This window comes from Trachemys scripta, chromosome 1 (genome assembly GCF_013100865.1).
Source record: "Trachemys scripta elegans isolate TJP31775 chromosome 1, CAS_Tse_1.0, whole genome shotgun sequence".
NCBI lineage: Eukaryota > Metazoa > Chordata > Testudines > Emydidae > Trachemys > Trachemys scripta.
The window spans coordinates 100,824,278-100,850,950 of record NC_048298.1 but is presented as its reverse complement, the minus strand read 5'-3'; the positions used below and the strand labels follow the sequence as shown (position 1 = coordinate 100,850,950).

Sequence of the window (26,673 nt, the reverse complement as noted above, 5' to 3'; positions counted from 1 at the left end):
GACGGCCTGGTCGAATGGTTCAACTGTATCTTGAAAACCATGCTGTGCAAGTTTTCCCCAGAGGACCTATGCCGATGGGATCAGTTGCTCCCGCCTCTGCTCCTGGCCGTCCATGAGGTACCCCAATCCTCCAAGAAATTTTCCCCCTTTAAGCTCTTATACGTCTGACATCCAAGGGGGCTGCTGGACCTCATGAGGGAGACGTGGGAGCAAGCCCCGTCACCAGCCCAGGGCCTTCTGCAGTACATCCTCCAGCTTCAGGGACGTCTCACACAAGCAGGAGCTCTAGCTCGGGAGAATTTGAAGGCGGCTCAGGAAGCTCAAGCCCAAACGTATAACTGGGAGGCCCGAGTCCGCGAGTTCGAACCCGGTGACCGAGTTCTGCTCCTCCTGCCCTCCAGCGAGTCAAAACTACTGGCCCGGTGGCAGGGGCCATATGAGGTGGTTCGGAAGGTCGGGCCGGTCACCTATGAGATTAACCAGCTGGACCGGCAAAAAAGAGCCCAGCGATACCATATTAACCTCCTGAAGCCCTGGCGAGACCGAGAAGGCCTGCTAATTAATCCCTGCCTCGTGGAGCTCGAGCTAGGACCCCGTGTAACCCCGACCGAGGACTCCACAATGCCTCAGCTCGGAGAATCCCTGACCGTGGAGCAACAAAAGCAGACCGGATGCCTCCTGCAGGCATTCCCCAAAACGTTCACCGCCCAGCCGGGTTACACCACCCTCGTTTACCATACATCCAGACAGAGCCGGGGCTGGTGATCCGGGAATCAAATAGGCCCTTGCCACATCGTATGCGGCAGGTCGTAGAGGAGGAAGTCCGGGCGATGTTGGCGCTGGGGGTTAACGAACCGTCGCAAAGTGAATGGCGCAGCCTGGTAGTCCTGGTTCCCAAGCCGGATGGGACGCAGTGCTTCTGTATTGATTTCCGCCGTGTCAATTCCATTTTGAAATTCGACGCGTACCCGATGCCCCAGGTCGATGAACTGCTGGACCACTTAGGCAAGGCCCACTTTCTCACTACTCTTGATCTGAGCAAGGGATACTGGCAGATCCCCCTCAACCCCGCCTCTCAGGAAAAGACCGCATTTGCCACCCCCACGGGCCTCTACCAGTTCACTCGAATGCCCTTTGGGCTCCATGGTGCCCTGGCAACGTTCCAGCAGCTGATGGACCGTCTCCTTCAACCTCATCGAGAGTACGCGGCCACATACCTGGATGACGTTGTTATTTACAGCTGCCGTTGGGAGAACCACCTGGAATGGGTAGCGGCTGTCCTGAGGTCCCTGCGGGCAGCGGGATTAACGGCCAATTCAAAAAAATGCCGTATCGGGTGGCAGGAGACCACCTACCTCGGGTACACTATCGGGAGGGGACAAGTGAGACCTCTCGTGGGAAAGGTTCAGGCCCTAGTGGCATGCCCACCACCCACCACGAAGCGCCAAGTATGCCAGTTCCTCGGACTGGCAGGCTACTACCAATGATTCATCACCGATTTAGCCTCCATCGCGGCCCCGCTAACGGGACTCTTGACCAAAGCCAGCCCCCGACGTGTGGAGTGGACCCGGAGTATGACCGCGCCTTCCAGGCCCTCAAAAACAGTCTCTGCCGCGAGCCTGTCCTATACAGCCCCGACTTTAACCAAGAGTTCATCCTCCAGACGGACACCTCTGAAGTAGGCCTAGGGGTGGTCCTTTCTCAGGAGGTGGATGGAGAGGAACACCCGGTCATATACCTCAGTCAGAAACTGTTTCCACGAGAAAGAAACTATGCAGTGATAGAGAAGGAGGCCTTGGCAATAAAATGGGCCTGTGACGCCTTGAGGTACTACATCCTGGGGGCCCCGTTCATACTGGTCACCGACCATGCTGCACTACAGTCATTGGTCAGAATGAAAAATAATATGAGGCTAACGCATTGGTACCTGGCACTACAGCCCTATGCTTATACTGTCCGTCATAGGGCCGGTAAGGACCACGCAAATGCTGACTTCTTGTCCCTCCTGGGAGAGTTGGATGGGTCTGGCCCCGATGGGATGGGAGCCAGCCTTAAGGGGGTGTGTATGTGTAGCGAGGCGGTGGGATACCCCACAGCCCCGCTGAGGGACGAGCCTCCCCTAACACCAACGTGGGCAGAGCCAGTGGGTCCTGTGCCCGCCCCCCAGTGGTCACGGCGCAGGACAGGAAGTAGAAGAGCCCCGCTGCAAACCTCAGTTGAAAGCCAGCCGCCAGAGAGGTCAGATGCCTGTGACCTAGCTCCGGGTTCGGGAACGACAGCAGGCTGCGACTGACCTGAGGACTGGCCAGGCTAGCCGAGCCTGCCCCTCTCCCGCTACCCCGAGGAGCAGCCACGCCTACCCCTCGCCAGCTACCCTGAGGAGCAGCTGAGCCTACCCTTCACAAGTTACCCAGAGGAACCGCCGAGGACGCCAGCCAAACCCAAATACCTTACGAGGGGGAGTCCGGAAGTAGCCCAGGGGCAGCTGACCCTGGCCTGGCCGCAGCAGGGCCAGAACCAATGTCCGTGTGTTGTGGCCAGGATCCCTATTGACACAGCAGCGAGTCTTCTGCCGCTGCTAGGACCCCTGGCTGGGACGCAGTGGAGCGGGTGGGCCTGCATCCCCCCTGCCACTCCACTCACGGGTGGCAGTCTCCCCCTCGCACCAGCCCCTGCTTAAGGGCCTGAGCTCCTGACTGTGTGTTTGCTGCCCTGCCCTGACCTAGGGCCACGGCTCATATTGAACTATTGGCTCAGCCCCTGCCTAAGGGCCCAGAGCGAACTGTAGCGAGGCGGTGGGATATCCCACAGCCCCGCAAAGGGACGAGCCTCGGCCAAGCCCTTCTACAGGGAGTAATAGGAGTCTATATATGAAAAAGACCCAAAAATCGGGACTGTCCCTATAAAATCGGGACATCTGGTCACCCTAGGTCGAGCACCCACCGACGCCAGTAGAAGTGGGCACCTATGAGTGGAGGGGCGGGGGTCTAGCACCTCCAGGTAGAGGGGAAGTCAGCACCTATGGTTCACTCATATTTAGCTTCAGAGGGGTAGCCGTGTTAGTCTGGATCTGTAAAAGCAGCAAAGATGCCACAGGACTCTTTGCTGCTTTCATATTTAGCTTGTGATACAGAAGGAGTCGGCAACCTTTCAGATGGTGTGCCAAGTCTTCATTTATTCACTCTAATTTAAGGTTTCGCGTGCCAGTAATACCTATTAACATTTTTAGAAGGTCTCTCTCTATAATATATAACTAAACTATCATTGTATATAAAGTAAATAAGGTTTTTAAATGTTTAAGAAGCCTTATTTAAAATTTAAATTAAAATGCAGATCTTATCAGTTTAGTGTGATCCTTGCCCTTGTTTTTTCTTGCTGAGTTTTCCAATGTCTGGCATGTATTTGGATACTTTAAGCTACACACAGGCTTCTGAATGATCAGTTAACCGGCTCTGAGAGGGACAGAGGACAGATTCCATGTGTGAAAATACCTGTTCACACAGGTATGTGGATCCAAATGCTGAAAGCATTGCAAATGCAATTTTCTTCAAACAGTTAAATTTCACCGACAGGGACATCCAACAGGTCAGAATAGAGGCCCTATGATCTCTCTCGGTAGCTTTAAGTGCACTCCGCAGATCTCCAAACTTTGATGCCCACAGTTCTGAGCTTTTTAACTGAATGAGCTGCATTTCAAAATCTTCAACACACATCCACTGAAATACAGACAAATCCAAGTCGCTTTCGTTGAACTTTTCAGGTTTAATTAGAGAAGAAAGCATTGGGCCAAATCACTGGAAATCTTGAAATCTGTCAGAAAATTCTGATTCTAGTTCTTGCATGTACATTCCAATCTCATCGACACTGACAGTGCAACGTATCGATAGCTCTTTTATGTGTTGGAAGTAGCGGAAAGTCGAAGTTTGAATATCCTGAGAAAAAACTGCTAGTTTTACAATAAATGCCTTCTAGCCTTCATAAAGATCCAGAACCGTTTGCCCTGCACCCTGGAGACGGAGGTTGAGTTCATTTAGGTGAGCGGCGATGTCAGTTAAAAACATGAGCTTACACAGCAATTTGTCATCATCCAGTTCGGGGTAGTTTTGTCCTTTTTCTGACACAAAGGCCTTGATGGCATCAAAACAGTTTACAAAGCGGACCTAAACCTTGCCACGACTTAGCCACCAAATGTTGCTGTGAAGTCAATGGTGAGCTGGAGCCGGTTTGCACCGGTTTGCAAGAACTGGTTGCTAAATTTAGAAGCCGGTGTAGAACCAGTTCCTAAAGGGGTGGGCGGGTGAGCAAACTCTGGTCCGTGGGCCACATCCGGCCCGCGGGACCGTCCTGTCTGGCCCACCTGAGCTCCCAGCTGGGGAAGCCAAGGCTCCCCAGGTCCCTCCTCTGCTTCCCCCCCTCTCAGAGGGGTGCATGAGCCCTGGGGGAAGCAGTGGGGCTCCTGCAGATATTTAAAGGACCGGGGTGGCAGAGGCAGCTGGAGCCCGAGCCCTTTAAATAGCCCTCAGAGCCTCCCCTGCTACCCCAGGGCTCCTGGGGGCTATTTAAAGGGCTGGGGCTCCAGCTGCCTCTGCCCCCCTGCTCCTTTAAATAACCGTGGAAGCCCCACCGCTTCCCCCAGGGCTCCGGCCACTATTTAAAGGACCGGGGCAGCAGAGACAGCTAGAGCCCTGGCCCTTTAAATAGCCCCTGGAGCCCCCCGCTACCCCCAGGGCTCCCAAAATTTTAAGAACTGGTTCCCTACCAGGTCCTCTCGGCGGCACTTCGGCGGCGGGGGTCTTCACCACCGAAGTGCTGCTGAAGACCCGGTAGGGAACCAGGAGGTGAGTATGGGCCCAGAGCCCTGGGGGTAGCGGGGGGCTCCAGGGGCTATTTAAAGGGCTGGGGCTCCAGCCGCCTCTGCCGCCTCGGTCCTTTAAATAGCCGCGGGAGCCCTGCTGCTCCCCCCGGTAGGGAACCGGTTCTTAAAATTTTGGGAGCTCATCCCTGTGTGAAGTGGAATGTCATTATAAGCACTATCCGTCTCTTCTAGCAGTGCTTGAAACTGAGAGTCAAAGCAGATCGAGCAACAAGGACATTCACAATTTGCACCACTGTATTCATTACGTTATTAAGCTCTGAATTAGAAATTTTAGCACACAGGTTTTCTTGATGGATTTGACTGTCGGGCAGCCAATTTGATCTTCAAGTAACTTTACAAATCCCTTCTGTTTTCCGACCAGGGCAGGAGCACCATCTGTTGTCACACAAAATATTTTTCTGATGTCAACTCCTCATTCTTCAAAATGGCTTACAAAAGTTTCCGCTATATCTTCCCCCTTTGTTGTGCCAGGCAGGGTTTTTAGGCAACAAAGTTCCTCTTGGATTTCATCGGAAGCACAATATCTTGCAACAACTGCCAAACGTGGAACATTGTTTATATCCATGCGCTCATCAACTGCAACGCTAAACACTGCTGTGTCTTTTAATGCAGTTGTCTGCTTTTCATTAATGTTTTCTGCCATTTCGCTTACGCATCTCTCAACTGTTCTGGTAGAGACAGACAGTTCTTTTATTCTAGATACGATCACATCTTTATTTGGCAAATCATTGAACAAAACCTCTGAACTGCTGAGAAAAACTTTTTATATATTCCCCATCTGTAAACGGCTTTCCGCTTTTTGCAATGCACTGTGCAATCTTGTAACTTCCTTCTGTGGCTTGATCTTTACTTACACTTAAGCATTTAAAAACACTGCTTTGCTTCTCATATCTTGCTACTGCCTTTTTGATCGATTCAGTCTTGTCTGCTTCATCAAGAAAGGTTTCCTCGGGCTTCGTTTGAAAATGTCGTCGAACACTTGATGTGCGACAAACAACACTTTCACAACAGAAAGTATAAACAGCACAGTCTTTTTTTTGAATAAACCCAAATGTGTCTGTCCAAGAAGGCTGAAATGAACAGACTCTAACTTTGCCTTTCTTAGGAGCTGGCATATTGTCAAATGTACCCCTCAACTTCCAGTGGAAAAAAAAATCGAGACAGATGGCGTGCACAATGTCAAACGCGGTGCGCTGTTCCATGTGACGTGATAGTGATGTAAGCAGCAAATCAGGACTTAAAAATATCCCAGTATAGTGGCTCCGGAACAGTTTTTAAGGTGGGGGTGCTGAGCTCTTTTCTTGACCCTGTCTGCACCCCTCACTGCCCCAGGCTGGGGCCAGTGGGCCATAGCTGGGAGCAGCTGCAGAGCCCTGGGCTGAGGCCAGGAACAGAGCCCCAGGCTGGCGGTAGAACCCCAGGCTGGCAGCAGAGCCCTTGGGACCGGTGGCCGGGACTGGCAGCAGGCTGAGTGGGACCGGTGGACGGGACCACGGGTGGCTGGCGTCCGGGACCACGGGTGGCTGGCATCCAGGACCCCAGGATGACAGCAGAGCCCCCAGGACCGGTGGCTGGGACCCAGGCACTGTGAGTGCCACTCAAAATCATCTCGTGTGCTGCCTTTGGCATGCGTGCCATAGGTTGCTGACCCCTGTGATACAGTGACCTCCAGATCTCTTTCTACAGTACTCCTTCCTAGGCAGTCATTTCCCATTTTGTATGTGTGCAACTGATTGTTCCTTCCTAAGTGGAGTACTTTGCATTTGTCCTTATTGAATTTCATCCTGTTTACTTCAGACCATTTCTCCAGTTTGTCCAGATCATTTTGAATTTTAATCGAGTCCTCCAAAGCACTTGCAACCCCTCCCAGCTTGGTATTGTCTGCAAACTTTATATATGTACTCTCTATGCCAGGGGTAGGCAAACTTTTTGGCCCAAGGGCCACATCTGGGTATGAAAATTGTATGGTGGGCCATGAATGCTCATGAAATTGGGGGCTGGGGTGCGGGAGGGCATGAGGGCTCTGGCTGGGGGGCGGTGCTCTGGGGTGGGGGTGGGGGGTTGGGGGTGCAGGAGGGTGCTCTGGGCTGGAACCGAGAAGTTCGGAGGGTGGGCGGGGGGATCAGGGCTGGGGTAGGGGGTTGGGGCGCAGGAGGGGGTCGGAGGGGCAGGCTCCAGGCAGCGCTTACCTCAAGCAGCTCCCAGAAACAGTGGCATGTTCCCCCTCCAGCTCCTGCACGCTGCCCTGTCCTCAGGAGCTGCCCCCGCAGCTTCCACTGGCTGCAGTTCCTGGCCAATGGGAGCTGCAGGGGCAGCGCTTGGGACGTGGGCAGCATGCGGAACCCCCTGGCTTCCCCTACATGTAGGAACTAGATGGGGGACATGCCGCTGCTTCCGGGAGCCATCCAGAGTGGGGTAAGACCTCGACTCCGCTACCCAGCTGGAGCGCCGGAGTGGGACAAGCCCTCGACCACGCTTCCCGGCGGGAACTCAAGGGCTGGATTAAAACGTCTGGAGGGCCAGATGTAGCCCCCGGGCCGTAGTTTGCCCACTCCTGCGCTATGCCATTATCTAAATCATTGATGAAGATATTGAACAGAACTGGACCCAGAACTGATCCCACCCCAATCAATATGCCCTTCCAGCATGACTTAAGTCTAAATTTCCTGATTTTATTGTCCAGTTTAAATTTTCAAATGTTAACATTCTTTTAATGTAGCTGTTTGCATATAAAATTGCTTAACACCAGAAAGTCAGTTTCTAACTCCATGAATCCGTCCCTCCTGATAGGCCAGCCAATAGTGCAGTGATTTCTCTGGCATTTGGAAACTACATATTGGAACCATTTTTTGCGCCCTGTGCAGCCCCACTTCCTGCTGTGAAGCTTGTCGCTCTCTTGGGTTTCTGTAAGTATAAAGCAGATATAGGTCTAAGGCACAAAATTTTAATTCAGATTTTGAACCCCTTCTCCCCAGATTCAGAAGTGTTTACATCCAGGGTTTGGGCTTGTCCCATTACTGATGAAACTGTGAAACTTGGATTGCATAGTAAATGTTGAGCCATCCAAAGTTCAGGGTCTGGAGTTCTGGGTTGGCCCCATCTCTAGAAAAAAGCGGGGGGAAATGAAGTGACAAAGCTGATGTAAATGGGTCTGTGGATTGCGAAGCTGGGTGGAGAGTAGAAATCATCACTGGCCATGCACTGCTATCAGATTGGCTGGGAAATGAAACCAGAGTTGTAGCAAGTAAGTTTCAAGGTCTGTTTTTACTTATGGTCTAGTATTGACTAGATGCTGCGTCCGGCTGATGACATTTTGGAAGAAAGGAATTGGAGATGTCTGGGCTATGCACAGTGATGCTGGGAGTAGAGATTCTGCATATGGTGCAAGCTCCATCAAAACATAGCAGCATATGGTTCAGACCCGAGAATGCCAACTAGTGCCGTTGACAGGTGAAAGTTTCCATGCCTTTCCAGTCCCAGTAGATTCAAATGCAAGGACCCCTCTGAGGCAGAGAAGCTAAAATGAAATTGCACTCATGGATTATTTCATCAGCCAGGCACAGATTACACAACAGCAAATGTGAGGGAAGTGAACTAGATTGTTCTCCACTCTCAAGGTTGTAACCTCATTTTCCACTTGAAATGTCATGCTCTGGGTCATTCATATGGTCTTAAAATATCTGTCACTCTGAACTTTCTGGTCTCTAAGAATTCTTCCCAGCACCAAGGACAGGGAGTGTTGCTGTCTCTCTATTCAGTGTACTCAGGGCAATAGGCTGAGACAATGGGAAAAGCATGAGAGTAAAATTTGTCTGATTTTTTTTCTGAGCCCCAGCTACACATGGTGTTCTTTGCCTTCTCCTCCAGACACAGTCCTCATCCTGAACTCTTGGAGTGTCAGCTGGAGTGCCAGGCTTCAGAATGTCCTATCTGTCATCAAACTCCTGGCTCTCGCACTCATCATTGTGCCAGGGATGATGCTTCTGGCCCAAGGTGGGTCTGCTCAGCTGTGATCTGCGGGAGGGCATTCACTAAGGGCTTGTCCACATGGGAAGGTTTTATCTTTTGACTGGTATAATTCTACTGCCTTAGTTTAACAGATATAGTTACCCTGGTATAGCTCCCAGCGTAGATGCTCATATTCTGAAATAAGTGTATCATTTTTTTTTGTTTAGTTTAAAATCCTTCCAAAGCACATAAACTAAACTGAAAAAGGACACTCATACCAGAACAATAGTGGGCACATTTGGAGTTACACTGGGTATATACCTTTCCTGTGTAGACCAGTCTTCCACAGTGTTCACAGTTGGGATAATTAATCTTGTGTCCTCATTTTATCTCTTCCATTGAGAGAATAAAGGGATCGGGGTGAACGTTCATATTTCTGGTTGTCATCCGGAACCAGCTTAATGGGATATGCAAAAAGCCCATCAGGCTGGCTGTGCTTCTGACCTGAACCAGAAAATCCTCAGCAATTTATTGCTCAGAATGCCCTCAAATGACACTCTGGATGCCTGGCACCACCCCCGTGGTAGGAATCATGCTAGTGAGATCTGAGAAATGTGGTCAGAGACCTCAGAATTCCAGGTTGTACTTTCTGTAGTCCACGAAAGCTTATGCTCTAATAAATTTGTTAGTCTCTAAGGTGCCACAAGTACTCCTGTTCTTCTTTTTGCGGATACAGACTAACACGGCTGCTACTCTGAAACCTGTCATTACAGAGATTGTAAATCATCACAAACAGTAAATCGGGGTGGCCAACCTGTGCCTGAGAAGGAGCCAGAATTTGCCAATGTACCTTTCCAAAGAGCCACAGTATTATGTCAGCAGCCCACATCAACTCCCCCGCCCCGCCTGCCAGCTGCCCTGCCGATCAGCGCATCCCCTCCCTCCCTGTGCCTCATGCAGGAGGCTCTCGGGATGAGGAGAAGAGCAAGGGCGCAGCAGGCTTGGGGGAGGGACAGGGCCTTGGGAGAAGGAGTGAAGTGGGAGCAGGGCCTGTGGCAGAGGCAGGGATTGAACAGTGAACATTGGGAAGTTGGCACCTGTAGCTCCAACACCAGAGTTGGTGCCTATACAAGGAGCCGTATATTAGCTTCTGAAGAGCCGCATGCGGCTCCGGAGCCACAGGTTGGCCACCCCTGCAATAAATTGTTTTATTATATATTCATTTATCAGCAAACATTTTAGAAGATACATAACCTCCCCCAAACGTAGGCAGCTTTCTCCATTGTACCCACTCTCCTTTCCATTGATCCCGGCAGAGAATTTTGTCCTATCTTCTCTCTTCCTTTCCTTTTTGCCTTTCTTTTTGTCCTTCTATTGTAGTTACCATTTCTTAAGTGTTTTAAAGAACACTGTCCCTTTTTTTCTAGGCTCTTTAATACTATTTTAACTTGCTGCTTAGTTTTCTTCAACCTCCGCTTTCTTTTGATTCCACAAGTTTTGTTTTCTCAATCACCTAATAAAATGGGATCCCCATCCAAACCACCTTTGTTTTTGTCCATCTCAACCCTCCGGCTCTTCAATTTTTCTTCCCTCTCCAGCAGTCAGTGGAGAGAGAGCAGTGCAGTGTAGGCAGGGAAGTGTGCTTTCATGAAGTTGCTCCAAAGGAGCACTAACTCCACTCTTTGTGCTACCTCCTAGAGCTCTTCGTTTTGTGATTCCCATCTTGTACACAGCATGAGGCTGGGGTCGGTGCTAGTGCTAAGGAGTCAGGGTAGCGCAGTTTGAGCAGCATTAGCTGGCTGCGCAACCTCGAAGTGGAGCACACATCCAGAGTTTGGGGGTCAGGGAGTTCATTTCAGGTCTAGAAAGAGGTTTTCTACGAGTAGAGATTCTCTCAGGCCATGTTTGGCCTCCTCCGCTCTATGATCTGCTTTCTCCAGAGCAGACTGTGTGAGAGAGGGAACCAATCACCATCACTCCCCTTTCAAAAATCTCTTCTACAGCAGAGCTTGTATTGGGCACTAACAAGTCAACTGAGCTCTGTGAATTAAAGTAACAAAACAAATCTGAAATTCATTATAAATAATTGAAGATCCTGCAATCACAAACTCTTGCGGTTATATGAGAGACAGAGAGAAATTGAACCTCTTCTGCAAATGTTTTTTTTTTGCAACACTAGAGGGGAAGTCTCTGTCTCCAGTGCGCTCTAACCCTGCGTTTCTCTCCTTTTTTTTTTTTAGGCCACACTGAAAATTTCCAGGATGCTTTCAGTAGTCAATCGCTGGCTTTGGACAAACTGCCCTTGGCTTTTTATGCTGGGATGTTTGCATATTCAGGCTGGTATGTGCAGTCAGGGTACTTTAATGAATGGCAGCATCAACTCCTAAGTCTACGGTGCTTCTCCAGAGCCATCATTTAAACTCTGCCATAACCTGTCGTCTTTCACTCTGCAGGTTTCAAACTAGCTTTGTGCGAGAAGAACTGGTCCGACCTGAACGGTAAGAATAGGAAAGGGGCCTTTAAGATCAGCAATTGGAGACAGCATTATTTCAAAATAAGCTGCCTTTTAAATGGAAAGAAAAATGAGTGCTAGTTCTTCTAACTACCTGGCGTGGTAGTACTGATCTGTGAGTTAAAAAAACCAGCTTTGCTCATTAGCGCTTTGTCTCTCTCCCGCTTTTGTAGAAATAACCCACTGGCTGTGATAGTGTCTGTGGTCACTGTAATTGTGGGGTACATGCTCACCAACGTTTCCTATTATACAGTCTTGACAGCAGAGGATGTGCTGGCTTCCCAGGCTGTGGCTGTGGTGAGTTGTAACCCCATTATTAGTTTTCTTCGGAGGGATCAATTTACATTAAGTGGGTGGGGATGGGGGGGCTTCTAGGATGTGGAAAGTAATAATGGATCTTATAGCGGAAAGGCCTTCAGCTTTGTCACTTTTCAAGAGTATCAGCAAGCTATAACATCTCTTAGCTTTGCCTGAGGAGATGGAATAAGAAATAGAGATCAAGATGGCAGTGGGGGAAGAGGAATAGGTAATGCAGACTTGGGAGTAAGTGCAGTTCTGTTTTAAGCCTTTCAGTGGAAGGCCATCCAGCTCTTTCCATTAATTCTGATGCCATTCAGGGATTACCAGGTTGTTTCTGAACTGAAGCGTGTCTTTCCTCCAGAGTTTTGCACAAAAAGCTTTCCAAAGACTTGTCTCCGTGATTCCCATCCTGGTTGCCCTGTCCTGCTTTGGAACCATGAATGGGGGGATCTTTACATTTTCAAGGTCAGATTCTTTTAAATCTTGCTAACTGATTGATAGTATAAACAGGAGGAGAGCACTGGCGCCAAATCTGTTGACAACACACAAGTAGATATCACTCATCAGCTAGTTGGCACACAAGCAATCCTGGGAATTGCTGGTTCTCCAAGGCAGTGCCAGAACACCCTGGCCTCTAACATGAGAAATGAGCTTGGAAACAGGGCCAGTTCTTGGGGACTTATGGGAATTTCCCAGAGAATAAAGGGAGTTTGACTTTGTTTTTCAAAATCTTCCACAAACTACTGTTTCAGGAAGCTTTGCCAGGAACTGTGGGATAGATTAGCAGAGGATGGTGCAGCTACAAGGATGTAGTCAAGTTCAAGTGTGGTCTTGGGGCTAAACTGCACCCTAATTAGCATGGTTAGTGTGGACAGCCTGTATTGTTGGTACTTACGCTGGCTTTATGTCACCCATTCAACTACCAGTGATTCAGTTCTCTAGTGCAGATGCAGGAGACTGGAACTTAGGTTCTTGTACTGCTCCATGTCTTCTCTCAGGACTCTATTTGTGGCTTCAAGGGAGGGTCAATGGCCTCCTCTCTTCTCCATGATCCACATCCGAAGGCACACTCCCCTTCCAGCCGTCATGTTAATGGTGAGGAGATCCGATTTTACAATTGGAATTTCTACTGTCCTGCAGTTCTGATTGGCTTCTTATTTTAGTTTCACTATGCAAAGTCTGGACAGGTGTGTGAGATTTTAAAGGGAATCAAGTTACTCTCAGGTCTGTAAAGAGTAAAAGGGATAGAATACTGCAGAAAGGTTTCTGTGGATATTCATTCACATCTGCAAACGAGTTTACATTGACCGCATATTGCAAAGTATTATCAAAGTTGCTTAGTGACAGAGATGGGATTTGAACTCAAGACCTCCTGGCTACTTGTCCTGAGTTTAAAATCCACTTAAGGTGTGGCTTAAACTAAAAGGGTTGCTGCCACCGCCACCTTCCACAACAATTTCTCAAAATTATCCCACAAAAATGTCTCTTCCAGGCATTGTCTGCTTTCTTTGTCAATAACTGAGTCCTTCAAATGTTACAAACACTGACATTTCGGGGATGGAGTGAAATCACATGGAATGAATTTTTGTGCAAAATGTTTCACCAATTTTGCATGGCCATGGTTAGGTACTTTCTAACACCAGCAGTGTCTTCTTTGATTGAAGCGGTGAAAACTCTTTTATTTAAAAATGCAGCCTTTTACCTACCATGCATTCCCATCTGAAACCTCATATGAAGAGAATATAGTGGTCTCAGCTCAGCATTAAAATCGGTCCCTAACCAGAGCGTGCCAGCTTTATCTTACTGTGGCTGACTGTAAATGTGAGTTTCTGACCCATCCATGTTTAAATTGCTAAAGGCTGGGATGAGGATTTAATGAATGTTTCATTTTTACAACCCCCAGTTGCCATTGGTTACCGCCATGGTGTGCGTTGGAGACATCTACCACCTTCTGAATTTCTTCAGCTTTTCCCGATGGCTCTTCATAGGATTAGCCACACTGGGACTCATCATCCATCGTTACCGTCACCCAGAGCTGCCCAGGCCATTCAAGGTAACACACGGCCGGTTTCAAAGCCAGGCCCATCGTTGTTGTAACTGGCTTCTTTCTGCATCGTTCACTGAGAGCTAGAAAATGCAGCATATTGCCCCAGATCCCTAAGTGACCCCCTCAAGGATTGAACTCACAACTCTGGGTTTAGTAGGCCAATGCTCAAACCACTGAGCATTGCCTCAGTTCCATTTAGACTTAGGAGAGGTAACCCGGTATATGGGACCTTTTGTCTGCCACTGGAAAGGTCAGACAGCCTTCAGTAAAGCAGTGTTCTACCAAGGTGTGAACAGTCAGGTTTAATTAATAAGGTAGCATAGTCCAATGGGTAGGGGGTCAGATTGGGAGTCAGGAGATCTGGTGAGACTAGACAGCCCCCACCCCGCTCTCTGATACGCACACAAGAAGGCTAGTGTCCAAACACCCTGCATGGGGTTTGCCACAACAAAGCACAAGCCTCAGCTAAAACTTCCTCCTGAGCTTAGTTTGTTCCTAGAGCTTCTCCCCGCAAGATCCCTCTATCCCAGCCCCTAGTTTCCTCTCCCCCGAGAGGTCCTCCAACAGCTCTTCCATCCCACCCCCAAACATTGTGCTGTAAGTTTGCTCAAGTACAGCCACCACCAATACAGGCTTTAGAAGAGTAAGAAATGCACAGCAATCAACCAACAGCAGCTTATAGAAGTCGTAATTTTGATCTAGCCCATTCAACTCATGTGCATCGTCTGTCTCTTTGGGGTCAAGAGACACAGACTCTGGCAGATGAGAGCAACAAAGTTTGGGCTGGAGAGCTGCATCCTGAGCCCATAGTCCTGTATGTGGGAGCATTTCCTATTTCCAGATGTATTAGGGACCACCTTAGGAGCAGGAAGGGAAAGTAGGTTTCAACCTGCCTACCATTTTCTTTGCTGCATCTTGTTTGCAATGGGGAATCAAAGTGGATTCTGGATTATGCAGTTTTCCTGACTCCCACAATGCTCCTCTTCTCCGGCCCATGCCATTCTTGTCAGGTCTACCCCCCAGGTTGAGTGTCCTGGATGGACAGTCTGCTGAGCTCTAAGTGCATGGATGGTGTTTTATCTAGATCGGGGTGGGCAAACTGGCCCGCAGGGCAAATCTGGCCCACCAGCCATTTTAATCCAGCCCTTGAACTCCTGCTGGGGAGCAGGGTCTGGGCCAGGGCTTACCCCGCTCCGGCACTCCACCTGTGAGTGGGGTCAGGAGCCGCTCCACATGGCTCCTGGAAGCAGCAACATGGCCCTCCTCCAGCTCCTACGTGTAGGGACAGCCAGGGAACTCTGCTCTGCATGCTGACCCCACCCCAAGCTCTGGCCCTGAAGCTCACATTGGCTGGGAACCGCAGCCAATGGGAGCTGCAGGGGCCGTGCCTGCAGACGGGGCAGTGTGCAGAGCCACCTAGCCATGCCTCCACGTTGGAGCCGGAGAAGGGATATATTGCTGCCTCCAGGAGCTGCTTGAGGTAAGTGCCACCCAGAGCCTACACCCCTGAGCCTCACCCGTGCCCCAACCCCCTGCCCCAGCCCTGAACCCCCTCCCACCCTCCAAACCCCTTAATCCCAATGTGGAGCACCCTCCTGCACCCCAAACCCCTCAGCCCCACCCCAGAACCTGCACCCCCAGCCGGAGCCCTCACGCCCCAAACCCCTGCCCCAGTCCTGATCCCCCTTCCACCTCTGAACCCCTCAGTCCCAGCCCAGAGCCCCCTCCTACCTCCCAAACTCCTCATCCCCAGCCAGAGCCTTCACCCCCCACCCCACCCACCAGCCTGGAACATCCTCCTGCACCCTGAACTCCTCATTTCTGGCCCCAGCACGGAGCCCGCACCCCCAACAAGAGCCTTCAGCCCCTCCCACACCCCAACCCCAATTCTGTGAGCACTCATGGCCCGCCATACAGTTTATATGCCCAAAAGTTTGCCCGTCCCTGATTTAGATGCTAAGAATTTGTTTATATCCATTCTCTGCCTGTGTGTGCTTTCAGCCAGTTACTGATGCCAGAGTGCCGTGGTCTATATGTGTTAGAGGAGGGATTGGCGAAGCAGTTCAAGAAAAAAACAAGCACCAGCTTGAACCTTTGTCTATCCCCCAAACTGTACTGACCCTTTTTTCTGGGTGAATTTTCTTTCCATCCCAGCCTGCCACCCCACTCCAAGTCCTTGCTAAAGGAACGTATTAAAAGACACCCTCAACTTTCCCAGACAGCATGCTGGCTGCACCCACAAATTCACTGAGAACCACCTTTTAAAAATATATTTTCTTGAACTAGAATCGTTTGATAAAGCGTGAGTGTTTATCAAAGAAATCAGCAATGTACTGATTTCCCCCCCCCCCCCCCCAAGGATTTTACCTCATTCTATTGGGTCTAAATTTGGGCTTTAAACCACTTCTGAGAGTTTGAAAAGAGACAAATTGAATAGAAGAGATGACAATTTAGACAGGCTTTATTCTTCTGCTTGAGGAACTCTCTTTCTGAAAGAGGAAAGACCAGTGTAAGTGTGATATGTACAGATGCTGCGCTCTAGTGGCCATAGAGGAAAATCCTCACTGTTGATATTGTTCCATTTATTTGTATAATTATTATGATTGCTCATTTTTTCTGTAGATTTTATGCTTAAAAATAATAGAAAACTAACAAAAGCAAGAAGCTTCATCCCTTACACACCCCTGAACAGAGGAGCAGTACTATTGGTAATTGCATGGGAATGAGATCCTTGAACTGCAATTTGAATCCTGAGTTGGTTTGGCTACCATGATCTCCATTACAAGGGGTTCAGAACATACAGAAGATGCAGGAGGTTGAGGGTTTTTTTACTAACTCCCAACCAGTTGTTTAATTTCTTCCTAGGTGATTACTTGCTTGGCTTTTTTTCATTACTTAATTAACTAACTGCTTTGCGTGCTAAAGTGTGCTGACCCTGAGGAACACAGACTAGGAAAGAGAACCAAACTAGCCCGTGAGTTGTTTGTTAGTTTATAGCAGTCACGGCATGAACAGCAGATCACCTCTGATTACGAAAGACTAGAGTCTAAAAGAGCTAGAAGGGAGATTTTTATTTTAGGTGAACTGTCAGATTTCTCCAGAGATTAGGATCACATCTTTTCAATTGGATTGTATGGAACCGGGGTGAGATTGGATCCACAATCCAAAAAAATCACTTTGCAGTTCTATTAGGGTCTGCTAATTTATCCTGAACTTTAAACAGCCCAGGTCATTTGGCTTCCTAGCAGCTTTCTAAGTTACAGTGGTAGCTACTCAAACTGTACACTGAAGTATGGTGCTGCTAGCATGAAGCAGTCTCTCAAGCTTATTTGGCCTTCCCTGAGGCAAACGAGAGACTGCTCAAAACGAATTACGCCACTACATAAGCACATTGAAAATCATTTACTTGAAAGGGCACATGCTACTCATGGTAGCACATGCTCATGATTTTCCACCAGCAATATCAACAGATGAGAGCTAAGACCAGTCCATAATAAACTCAGAAAGCAGCTGGGGCATGGTTGATTTCTGCCTCCTGCTAAATTCCTGGCTGCAAAAGGTGTTAAATTTTATATATGGCGACTCCTGAGATAGTGACTAATGTCTGCTTCTATGCCTCATCAAGAGAGGTGAGAGAACGTGCTGGTGGTGTTACTGTAATGTAGTAGATTTGACCATATCCAAGAGATCATGCATCCCACTTGTTGGAGACAGACTGTACAGAAAGATTGGACTGGCCAGGTGTCTTGTCTTCCGGACACAGGAGTCTAGCTATTGATAAATAATTGGGTACAAGTTAACACATAATGTGTTTGGATAAATTAAGACAAATTACAATGGTCAGATATGATTAGAAAGGTCTGTGCTCTTTTCCCCAGGTTCCCCTCTTCATTCCTGTCTCCTTCACCGTCATCTGCCTCTTCGCAGTGGGAATGTCTTTCTACTCAGACCCAGTGTATGTCAGCATTGGCTGTGCCATGGTTTTAAGTGGTTTTCCAGTCTACTTCTTGGTGATCCGCAGGCCAATACCTGACTATTGCCGTACCACAATCTGTGAGTATAAATTTGATAAAAGGGATAACCATAAACATAATGTAGTATTAGATTCTACTCAGGATTCATAAATGACTGCCTATGAGAGGCTGTGTATTCTAAGTTTGGGTTTAATACAAGGAACTATAGAAATTAAAATTAGAGGATGACCCAAGCTGCAGTGATTGGCTCCAGATCTGAATGTCACTAAATTTGAGGGGTTTGGTTCTAGGGTTGCAATTTGGCCCTATCTCTAATAAAAATTTATTGTGATAAGGGGTCTACTTAAATCACAGAGAAATCACACCATTTTCATGGGTTGGCCATGGCATAAATAGCAAATTTCTTGGATGTGTTACACATCCATGAAATTTGCTATTTATGCCATGACCAACCCATGAAAAATATGTGATTTCTCTGCAGTGTCTCTCAAACTAGGGGCCTGGACCCAAAAGGGGGTTGCAAGCCTATTAGGGGATCACGATATTGCCACCCTCACTTCTCTGCTGTGGCTGGCGGGTGGCGCTGCCTTCAGAGTTGGGCACCAGGGCAGCAGCCGCAGCTCTTTGCTCTGCCTTCACAGCTGGGTGGGCAGAGACCAGATTTCATAGGGGAGATGAGATTTCACAGTCCGTGACGTGATTTTCACACCCGCGAATTTGATAGACCCCAATGATGATGCTGTACATACCAATTTCTGCTGAAAGCCTGGGGAAAGCGCTGATAGGAAGGGAAGGGAAATACTGTATTTGTTTTCTCTAGTTCCTAGTATATACTTGTAAACAGGCAAAATATACATGTTGGTCATGGAACACCAAGATTTTTATCCAGTCTTTAGAAAAATCTTATGAAGTATGTATGGACAATGGATCTGGAATACAAGTAAGATATATTTTGAAAGGATTTCCCCATGTGGTATCAAGCACAAAGTTTCAGGGGTAGCTCTGCCACCTTTAATACAATGTTTGTCTCTCAGATAAAGCATTGATCACATCTGTGTTTTATCCTGCACCCTGACTTCTTTAGACTTGGTGCATTAAAAATTGCCCCTGGGTTCTGTACTGTCAACAGCCATTGAAAATGTCTAAGAAGATACAGAAGGAAAGGTAACAGAGATACCTTTTGCTAAAGAATGGGCTGTATTAGACATAGTTTCAATTGTATTGAAATAAATTGTTTCTCCACACAAAATACTCCACTCAAATACCAGTTTTAACATAGTTCAAAAACCAAATTAAGCATTCCTCTCTCCTTTTTTTCTTGTGGCAGATTATCTTACATTCAAACTTCAGGTACTGCTGGAAGTAGTCAGACAGGAAATCAGGACTTATTGAAGACCGCATCTTATTGGAGAAGAAAACATAGTGGCTTGTCCAATGAAAGCCACTAGTCCCATTTCTGATCCTTTTGCCCTGCTAAGAGACCAGGAGGCACTCTTAATTTTGCAGTGAGTGCGGTGCAACTAGAGATGTGCAGAACAAATAACTTAGGTCCAAACACCTCCAAGCTTTGATACTCTGGATCTGAATCAGAATTTTGCATCCACTTCTATCTTTCTAAACCCAAACTTCACATCTGAACAGCTGACTTTTGGAGGTGTTCAAAATCAGGATTCAAATTTTGTAGGTTGGTTCATCTCTCAGTGACACACACCATTTTCGACTTCCTAGTCCTTGAGGAAAGACAAGGTGAAGAAGAGTGCCTATTTCACAATCCAAATATCATTTAAATTGACAGCTATGGAAAACAAGTTCAGCTTTCAGATGGAAGGTTATGGAAATCTGAAATGATGTGCTGAGGATGGTCAAATGCTTTTAAGGTAAAATTGGAGAGTGGGAAAATCAATAAGAGAACTTCTTAAGAGAAGCAGAGTGGTAGGTGAACTCCCATTCTCCTTCCATTGGACAAAATAATCTTTGGGACTTAGAGTTCAGTTCTACTTTGAAAAATTACTCAAAACTGCCTTATGTCTCAGTGATTTCCCAATCAAATTTGCTTGGTTTACAAGAACAAAACCTATTCATTTTTTGATGTACCAGCCCTGCCCAAAATCTGAAAGTTGACCTTTTTTCTCCTTCTTAAGCATCATTAGTAGTAAAGATTCTCCAGGCTAAATTCCGACCTCACATCTGTGCAGCCCCACAGAAGTGGGGTTGCACAGGTATAATCAAGTAGCATAGTAGAATTTGGCTCTGCAAAGGTTTAGTTAACAATTCCTGTAGATGATGCATGAGTTAAACTAGAATACACGTCATTTTCTTGGAGTTCTTCACAGCCAATGCACATAAGAGGAGTAAATACTAGAATCTTTTGTCTCTAAAGCCAGCACCCATGACCCTGAATTCACACAGGGAGCAGGTCTGAATAAGGAGGTGCAATTTTTATCTAGTCACTTTCAGGGTATAACTGCATCTTAAAGGAATCTCAACCAGAAGTTGTTGGTGAGTTGAGAGCAGGGATTTTAATAAACATATCCTTCAATGCAGTAAGAATGCACAGCTATTAAGGTCTTGATTCAGCAAAGCACTTAAGCATGTGCTTTAATTGTAAGCACATGCTCCGATGCTTTGCTGAATCGGGACCTACATGTTCGTTTGAACAAAGTTTCTGTTAAGTTAATATTGTTGGTTTACAGTGTAATATTGATGTTGCAAAATTCTGTCCAGATGACACAATAATCAGTTATTTACAACAACTTTTAAAAGTGTGACTCAAATTTTAAAAGATGAGAATCACTATATCAGGAATTGTCCATCTAGCCAGAACGCGAAGCATTTTAAGTACTTCATATTAAGCCTCTAAATATTTAGATCAAAACCAAAGTAACATTTACGGAGTTGTAATATAATCTATCAAAACCCTATTCAATGTACTATCAAGCCTTTTTCAAATAAAGTTTTCAGATGTGATGGAGAGTCATTCCTTTTGTTGAGGTCTGTTTGTTTTCACGCTAAAGTGGAACTAGAACAGACTGTCTCCGTTGCAGGGTTAGCTGCACCTCTGACCCATCCGGTCCCTGAATGCATCCCTTCGGTATCAGGCCTCACACCTTTATCTCTCTCCTGGAGTGGAATCGCGTGATTCTACCACTCTTAGAATGTACCCTGGGCTACAGCATCCTGTGTATTGACTGTATTTACCCCAATAGGTCGGACTGGGGTCAGACAAAACAACAAAAGGTCTATCTGCATGTCTATTTTACTTGGAGTCCTGCCATCCTTTGGTAGGGACCAGGGCCGGCTCCAGCATTTCTGCTGCCCCAAGCAAAAAAAAAAAAAAAAAAGCCGCGATCGGCGGCGGCAGTTCAGCAGCAGGTCCTTTGCTCCTAGAGGGAGTGAGGGACCTGCCGCCCCCGAATTGCCGCAGGTCCCACCCCTCTCCCTTGGCTTGTTAAGCTGGTGCCTGGAGCCGGCCCTGGTAGGGATCCTATGCAGGCCTCACTTTCCCAGTCACCCTTAGCTTCTGGCGTCTGGGTGTCAGTCTGAGTCTGGGTCCCATTAACTCTCTCTCTCCATGGGGGGAGTCTCCTTTTAAATCCAGTCAGGTCTTCTCCTGTGTTCACAGATTTGGACTCCTCCTTGACAAAGTAGGTCGGCTGAGCTCAGGATGGGGGCAGAGGCAGAACATCCGAGTGAATGACTCTTGTATTGTCCTGTCAGTGTTGGTAGATGGTGGCTTTTGAGCCATTGCTCTGTTTCCTGCCTGTTTTTCCAACAGCCTGCTATTAAACTGAACCAACATTCATACAGTAACTATCCCAATAACCAGGTCCACACTCCTAAACTACGACGGAGCAGCTCCACCTCCCCCATACAGAGGAATCCCTAAGTGGATGAAATAAAACCTTTTCCCCATTATAGGGAAAAATGAACAAGAATGGAGTTCATACCTAACGAAGAATGTGTGAAATAGGCACATCTTGTGTGTGGAGGTCAAGTTTCTTCTTACGGAACATCATTTACAGATGATAAATTAGTGGCTAAATAAAGGAAAACCCCATTTCAGTTCAATGGCTAACAGTCTGATAGTGCTCCAGAAATTCTTCTACAACATATGAGGAAGGTTATCGGTCCTTACCTACTGCATTACAAAAGAAAATAGTTCAAGTAGCTGTTTTATACACTGAAAATTTTAAAATAGTGGCAGTCTCTGTGCACTGTTGACACTAGAAATCAATGGGTGCGAAGGTCTATCACCATCGATCTGATGGCAGGATGGAGGCTTCTGTTTTGATGAAAAGCATCAAATCACTTAATGTTCAACAGAAAATAAACACCAGGATGAGCTCAGTGATTTCAATTCGTGGCCACTTGCTTGTTTTAGAAAGTGAGTTGGGCTGTTCCTGGCAAGGACTTAAAGAAATTTTCCATTGAGTCAGAATTGCTAGAATTGACACCTGGCACCTAACTGTTGCTCTTGGTCTCAGTTCAGGAGACTCTTTTGCCAGTAGCTTCACTTTTTGAAAATGAAGCTGCAGCATCTTATTACCTCGCCAGGTTTGTGTTTCTATCTTTTATTGGACCAAATTCTGTTGGTGAGAGAAAAGCTTTCAAGCTTACACAAAGCTCTTCCTCACAGGTTTCCCCACGGACCAGGACACACCAACTCAAAGCAGCACCAGACCCTGCCAGAACAACAGATGCAAAATCTACAAACATATCTCCACTGCTACTATGATCAACACCCCCACAATGCACCTTTCAAGATCCATGGCTCCTACACATGTGGTGTACCTCATCCAGGGCACTAAATGTCATCACTCCTATGTCTGACCTATCCGTCCTCAGCCTTAAAGGCAGCCTGCACAACACTTTCAAAACATGAGCCCGGGACCTTAAATTCATAACTTTGTTAGACACTAAAAATCATGGTTTTAATAAGGACACTGGATTTATAGCTTATTACAACAATCTGTAACCCACTAACAACCTCCTCCAATTCCCAGTTGCTTCTTCTCCACCCCCTTTTCCTCCCTATGACTGGAGGGGTGTTAACTGGCCACTTCACCTTGAATTGTCCCTTGAAACATGTATTAACTACTAATGCTAAACAATCTGTTCTATCTTGTATTTAGCTGTGGCACTCAAGTACGTTTCCCAGACCTGTCACCTGAAGAAGAGCTCAGTGTGGCTAGAAAGCTTGTCTCTCTCACCAACAGAAGCTGGTCCAATAAAAGATATTACCTCAACCACCATGTCTCTCTCATATCCTGGGACCAACTCACCTACAATAACATTGCAGCATCTGACACGTCATAGCTCATGGGTTAAATAAAAAGCTAGAGTTTGGGAAACCAAGGAAGTGATTAAGCAGTGCTATGGGAATCATAGAATATCAGGGTTGGAAGGGACCTCAGGAGGTCATCTAGTCCAACCTCCTGCTCAAAGCAGCACCAATTCCCAACTAAATCATCCCAGCCAGGGCTATGTCAAGCCTGACCTTAAAAACCTCTAAGGAAGGAGATTCCACCACCTCCCTAGGTAACCCATTCCAGTGCTTCACCACCCTCCTAGTGAAAAAGTTTTTCCTAATATCCAACCTAAACCTCCCCCGCTGCAACTTGAGACCATTACTCCTTGTTCTGTCATCTGGTACCACTGAGAACAGTCTAGATCCATCCTCTTTGGATCCCCTTTCAGGTAGTTGAAAGCAGCTATCAAATCCCCCCTCATTCTTCTCTTCTGCAGACTAAACAATCCCAGTTCCCTCAGCCTCTGCTCATAAGTCATGTGCTCCAGCCCCCTAATAATTTTTGTTGCCCTCTGCTGGACTCTTTCCAATTTTTCCACATCCTTCTTGTAGTGTGGGGCCCAAAACTGGACACAGTACTCCGGATAAGGCCTCACCAATGTTGAATAGAGGGGAACGATCACGTCCCTCGATCTACTGGCAATGCCCCTACTTATACAGCCCAAAATGCCGTTAGCCTTCTTGGCAACAAGGGCACACTGTTGACTCATATCCAGCTTCTCATCCACTGTAACCCCTAGGTCCTTTTCTGCAGAACTGCTTCCTAGCCATTCGGTCCCTAGTCTGTAACATGCATGGGATTCTTCCGTCCTAAGTGCAGGACTCTGCACTTGTCCTTGGTGAAAGGTCATGAGTCACTGGAAAAGGTTAGATGGAGATGAACTAGAAAAGTCTGTACACTGACGTGCCTTGTAAATTAGTTTACTTGATCCTTATATTGGCTTTTTCAGACTGTGCCCAAAAGATGCATTCATAACACAAACTAGTGTTCCCAGAAAGTCAGACTAGGGTTGAATAAACCTCAGTGGTTACTGGTTTGGTCTGAACAGCTTAGTTACAACAAATTTTATATCAGTCAATTCAGTCAAACTTAATTGCGAAAAACCTATTTGTATCTGAGTGGATATGTATAACTGAACTGTTGGTGGGGTTTGAACTTGGGACTTTTACCACTAAAAGCATCTCTACTAATCTAAAGTCCACAAGCTGAAGAAGACTCATTGACCTTTTATATAGCTCAGCCACGAGATGGAGACACATTCTCCTAGAATGAACTATATGTGCCCAGACAACTCATAGGGGTCAGCGTTTATCATAAAATTTGGTGGTGGTAGATAGGATGACCAGATGTCCCGATTTTTGGGTCTTTTTCTTATATAGGGTCTTATTACCCCTCCACCCCCTGTCCTGATTTTTCACATCTGTTGTCTGGTCATTCTAGTGGTAGAAGACAACTCAGGGGATCGATGACAATCTGCAGATGCTTTCTCCTCTACTAAGTTGCTGCTGTGAACACAGCCCAGGCCTGTACTATCACTAAATTAATACCATCTGATGGCCTTTCTACAGCCTATAAAATCAATTGGTGGTTTCAATGCAGATTTTAGCATACAGTGCCCAGATCACAAACATTTCCATGAGAGTTGGTCTCCTCTTTGCCAGTTTTAGCAGAGAAACCAACAATGGAATGAGTGTGACGGGACTGAAATACTGTCACAGAGTTCAGTTTGGGGTAGGTGGTGGTGGTTGGGGGGTGAAATCCAGACCACTGAGGGGTTGGTCACTGCCTGCTCTGTAACCTTGGGTACCTCACAATGCTTTGCTATTGTAGCTTCCAACCTGGGCTGCTCACAATCAGCCTTCAGGCTCCAGGCACCAGCGCTCCAAGCACGTGCCTGGGGCGGCAAGCCGCGGGGAGGCCCTGCTGGTCCCTGCAAGGGCGGCAATCAGGCAGCCTTCGGCGGCTTGCCTGTGGGAGGTCCGCCGGTCCCGCGGATTTGGCGGCAATTTGGTGGTGGATACGCCGAAGCCGCGGGACCGGCAGACCTCCCGCAGGCAGGCTGCCTGCCATGCTTGGGGCGGCAAAAAAGCTAGAGCCGCCCCTGGTCACACCCTATGTGTCTGTGTGCTAGACCGCACTGGATCAGCACTCTGGCTGCCACCAGCCTTGGTTACAACCAGAACAGTGACTGCAACCCACTCCCCGTGCTGAATTTTCCCAATATCGTGTGCTCTGTAATGTCCAGCCATCTCCTTGACAGTTCAGAGAAATAATAAGGTTCACTTGCTCTTAGAGATGACCCAGATCTGCTGATAGTGCGGGGACACAATTTAAAGGTTCAGCTGCCCCCGGAACAGCTAGAGTCATGTCCCCCCACACACACAGGCAGGACCCCCTTCCCCTCAGTCTCCCCGCTCAGAAAGCAGCGGCCCCTTCCAGCAGCTCTCAGCTGTTGTTCCTGCTTCTCCCTGGGGGGCACAGCATGCCAGCTCCAGTAGCTGCTGTGCAGGGAGGAGTTCCAGCTGCACCAGGTGACTGAGCAGGCCAGCAAACCCTGACAGAAATCTGGGGGGGCATGTGACCCCCCCCATGCACCCCTCATGCCTTGTCTCTGTTTCTTCTTGAAAAGCCCCAAATGCTCCAGCTTATTAACGTAATGGGGGGTTAATAGATGCTTTCATTTTAACACTGCACTGAGTTGGTTTATAGTTAATTAATTTGTTTTATTTTAACAATAGGCCATAAGTGAAGTGATGCCAAGTAAAAGGAATAATGTTGGAAAAGGTTACACGCAAATAAACTTAATCTAGAAAGAGAAAGGTATTGTTCAAGATGGTTTCTCTCAGGACCTTCCACAAAAGCACAAGGACCTGGTTTCCCTTGTCTTCCTAGGTAAACCTGTGATGGGTTGGATCACAGAAACCCTCTTGGGAGCTGCCACCCGATGTGCAAGACTACCCTTGCTCCTGTTTTTCCTGCCAGCTCAGGACTCCAGCACCCTGTCTTGCTGAGCTAGACACTCCCATCTGCTCCAACACAGACCCAGGATCTGAATCACTTGGCCCAAAGCTCCAGGTTTACCTGAAAACAGTCCACAGAAGTGTGCTTGTCTTTAGCACTCAGATGCCCAACTCCCAATGGGGTCTAAACCCAGATAAATCCGTTTTACCCTGTATAAAGCTTATGCAGGGCAAACTCATAAATTGTTCGCCCTCTATAACACTGATAGAGAGATATGCACAGTTGTTTGCTCCCCCAGGTATTAATACATACTCTGAGTAAATTACTAAATAAAAAGTGATTTTATTAAATACAGAAAATAGGATTTAAGTGGTTCCAAGTAGTAACAGACAGAACAAAGTAAGTCACCAAGCAAAATGAAATAAAATGCGCAAATCTATGTCTAATCAAACTGAATACAGATAATCTCACCCTCAGAGATGCTTTAGTAAGTTTTTTCTCAGGCTGGACACCTTCCAGGCCTGGGCACAATTCTTTCCCCTGGTACAGCTCTTGTTGCAGCTCAGGTGATAGCTAGGGGATTCTTCATGATGGCTTAGGGTTACCATACTTAACAAATAAAAAAAGAGGACCCTCCACGGGGTCCTGGCCCCGCCCATTCCCCACCCCATCCCCACCCATTCCCCACCCAACTCTGCCCTAACTCCGACCCCTCCTCCCTCGCACTCCCAGCCACGCGGAAAGGG

General features: G+C 47.5%; 1 protein-coding gene and 1 long non-coding RNA gene across 7 annotated transcripts in view; one reads left to right on the top strand and one right to left on the bottom strand.

Annotated features, from left to right (window-relative positions):
* The window catches only part of LOC117881646 (cystine/glutamate transporter-like), a 41,361-nt gene extending 20,727 nt beyond the window's left edge, over nucleotides 1-20,634 (top strand). For 5 of the 6 annotated variants that reach the window (XM_034779194.1, XM_034779177.1, XM_034779212.1 and 2 more), the window contains exons 5-14: nucleotides 7,667-7,782; nucleotides 8,744-8,869; nucleotides 11,065-11,164; nucleotides 11,278-11,322; nucleotides 11,510-11,633; nucleotides 11,998-12,101; nucleotides 12,635-12,731; nucleotides 13,540-13,689; nucleotides 17,562-17,736; nucleotides 18,985-20,634. In XM_034779194.1, the coding sequence (XP_034635085.1) occupies nucleotides 7,667-7,782; nucleotides 8,744-8,869; nucleotides 11,065-11,164; nucleotides 11,278-11,322; nucleotides 11,510-11,633; nucleotides 11,998-12,101; nucleotides 12,635-12,731; nucleotides 13,540-13,689; nucleotides 17,562-17,736; nucleotides 18,985-19,049 (1,102 nt within the window). In that variant the 3' untranslated portion in view covers nucleotides 19,050-20,634. The remainder of the gene's footprint in view (nucleotides 1-7,666; nucleotides 7,783-8,743; nucleotides 8,870-11,064; nucleotides 11,165-11,277; nucleotides 11,323-11,509; nucleotides 11,634-11,997; nucleotides 12,102-12,634; nucleotides 12,732-13,539; nucleotides 13,690-17,561; nucleotides 17,737-18,984) is intronic. The other variant, XM_034779221.1, reaches the window with a different exon arrangement.
* The window catches only part of LOC117881678, a 60,803-nt gene that overhangs the window by 8,791 nt on the left and 25,339 nt on the right, over nucleotides 1-26,673 (bottom strand). The window lies entirely within an intron of this gene.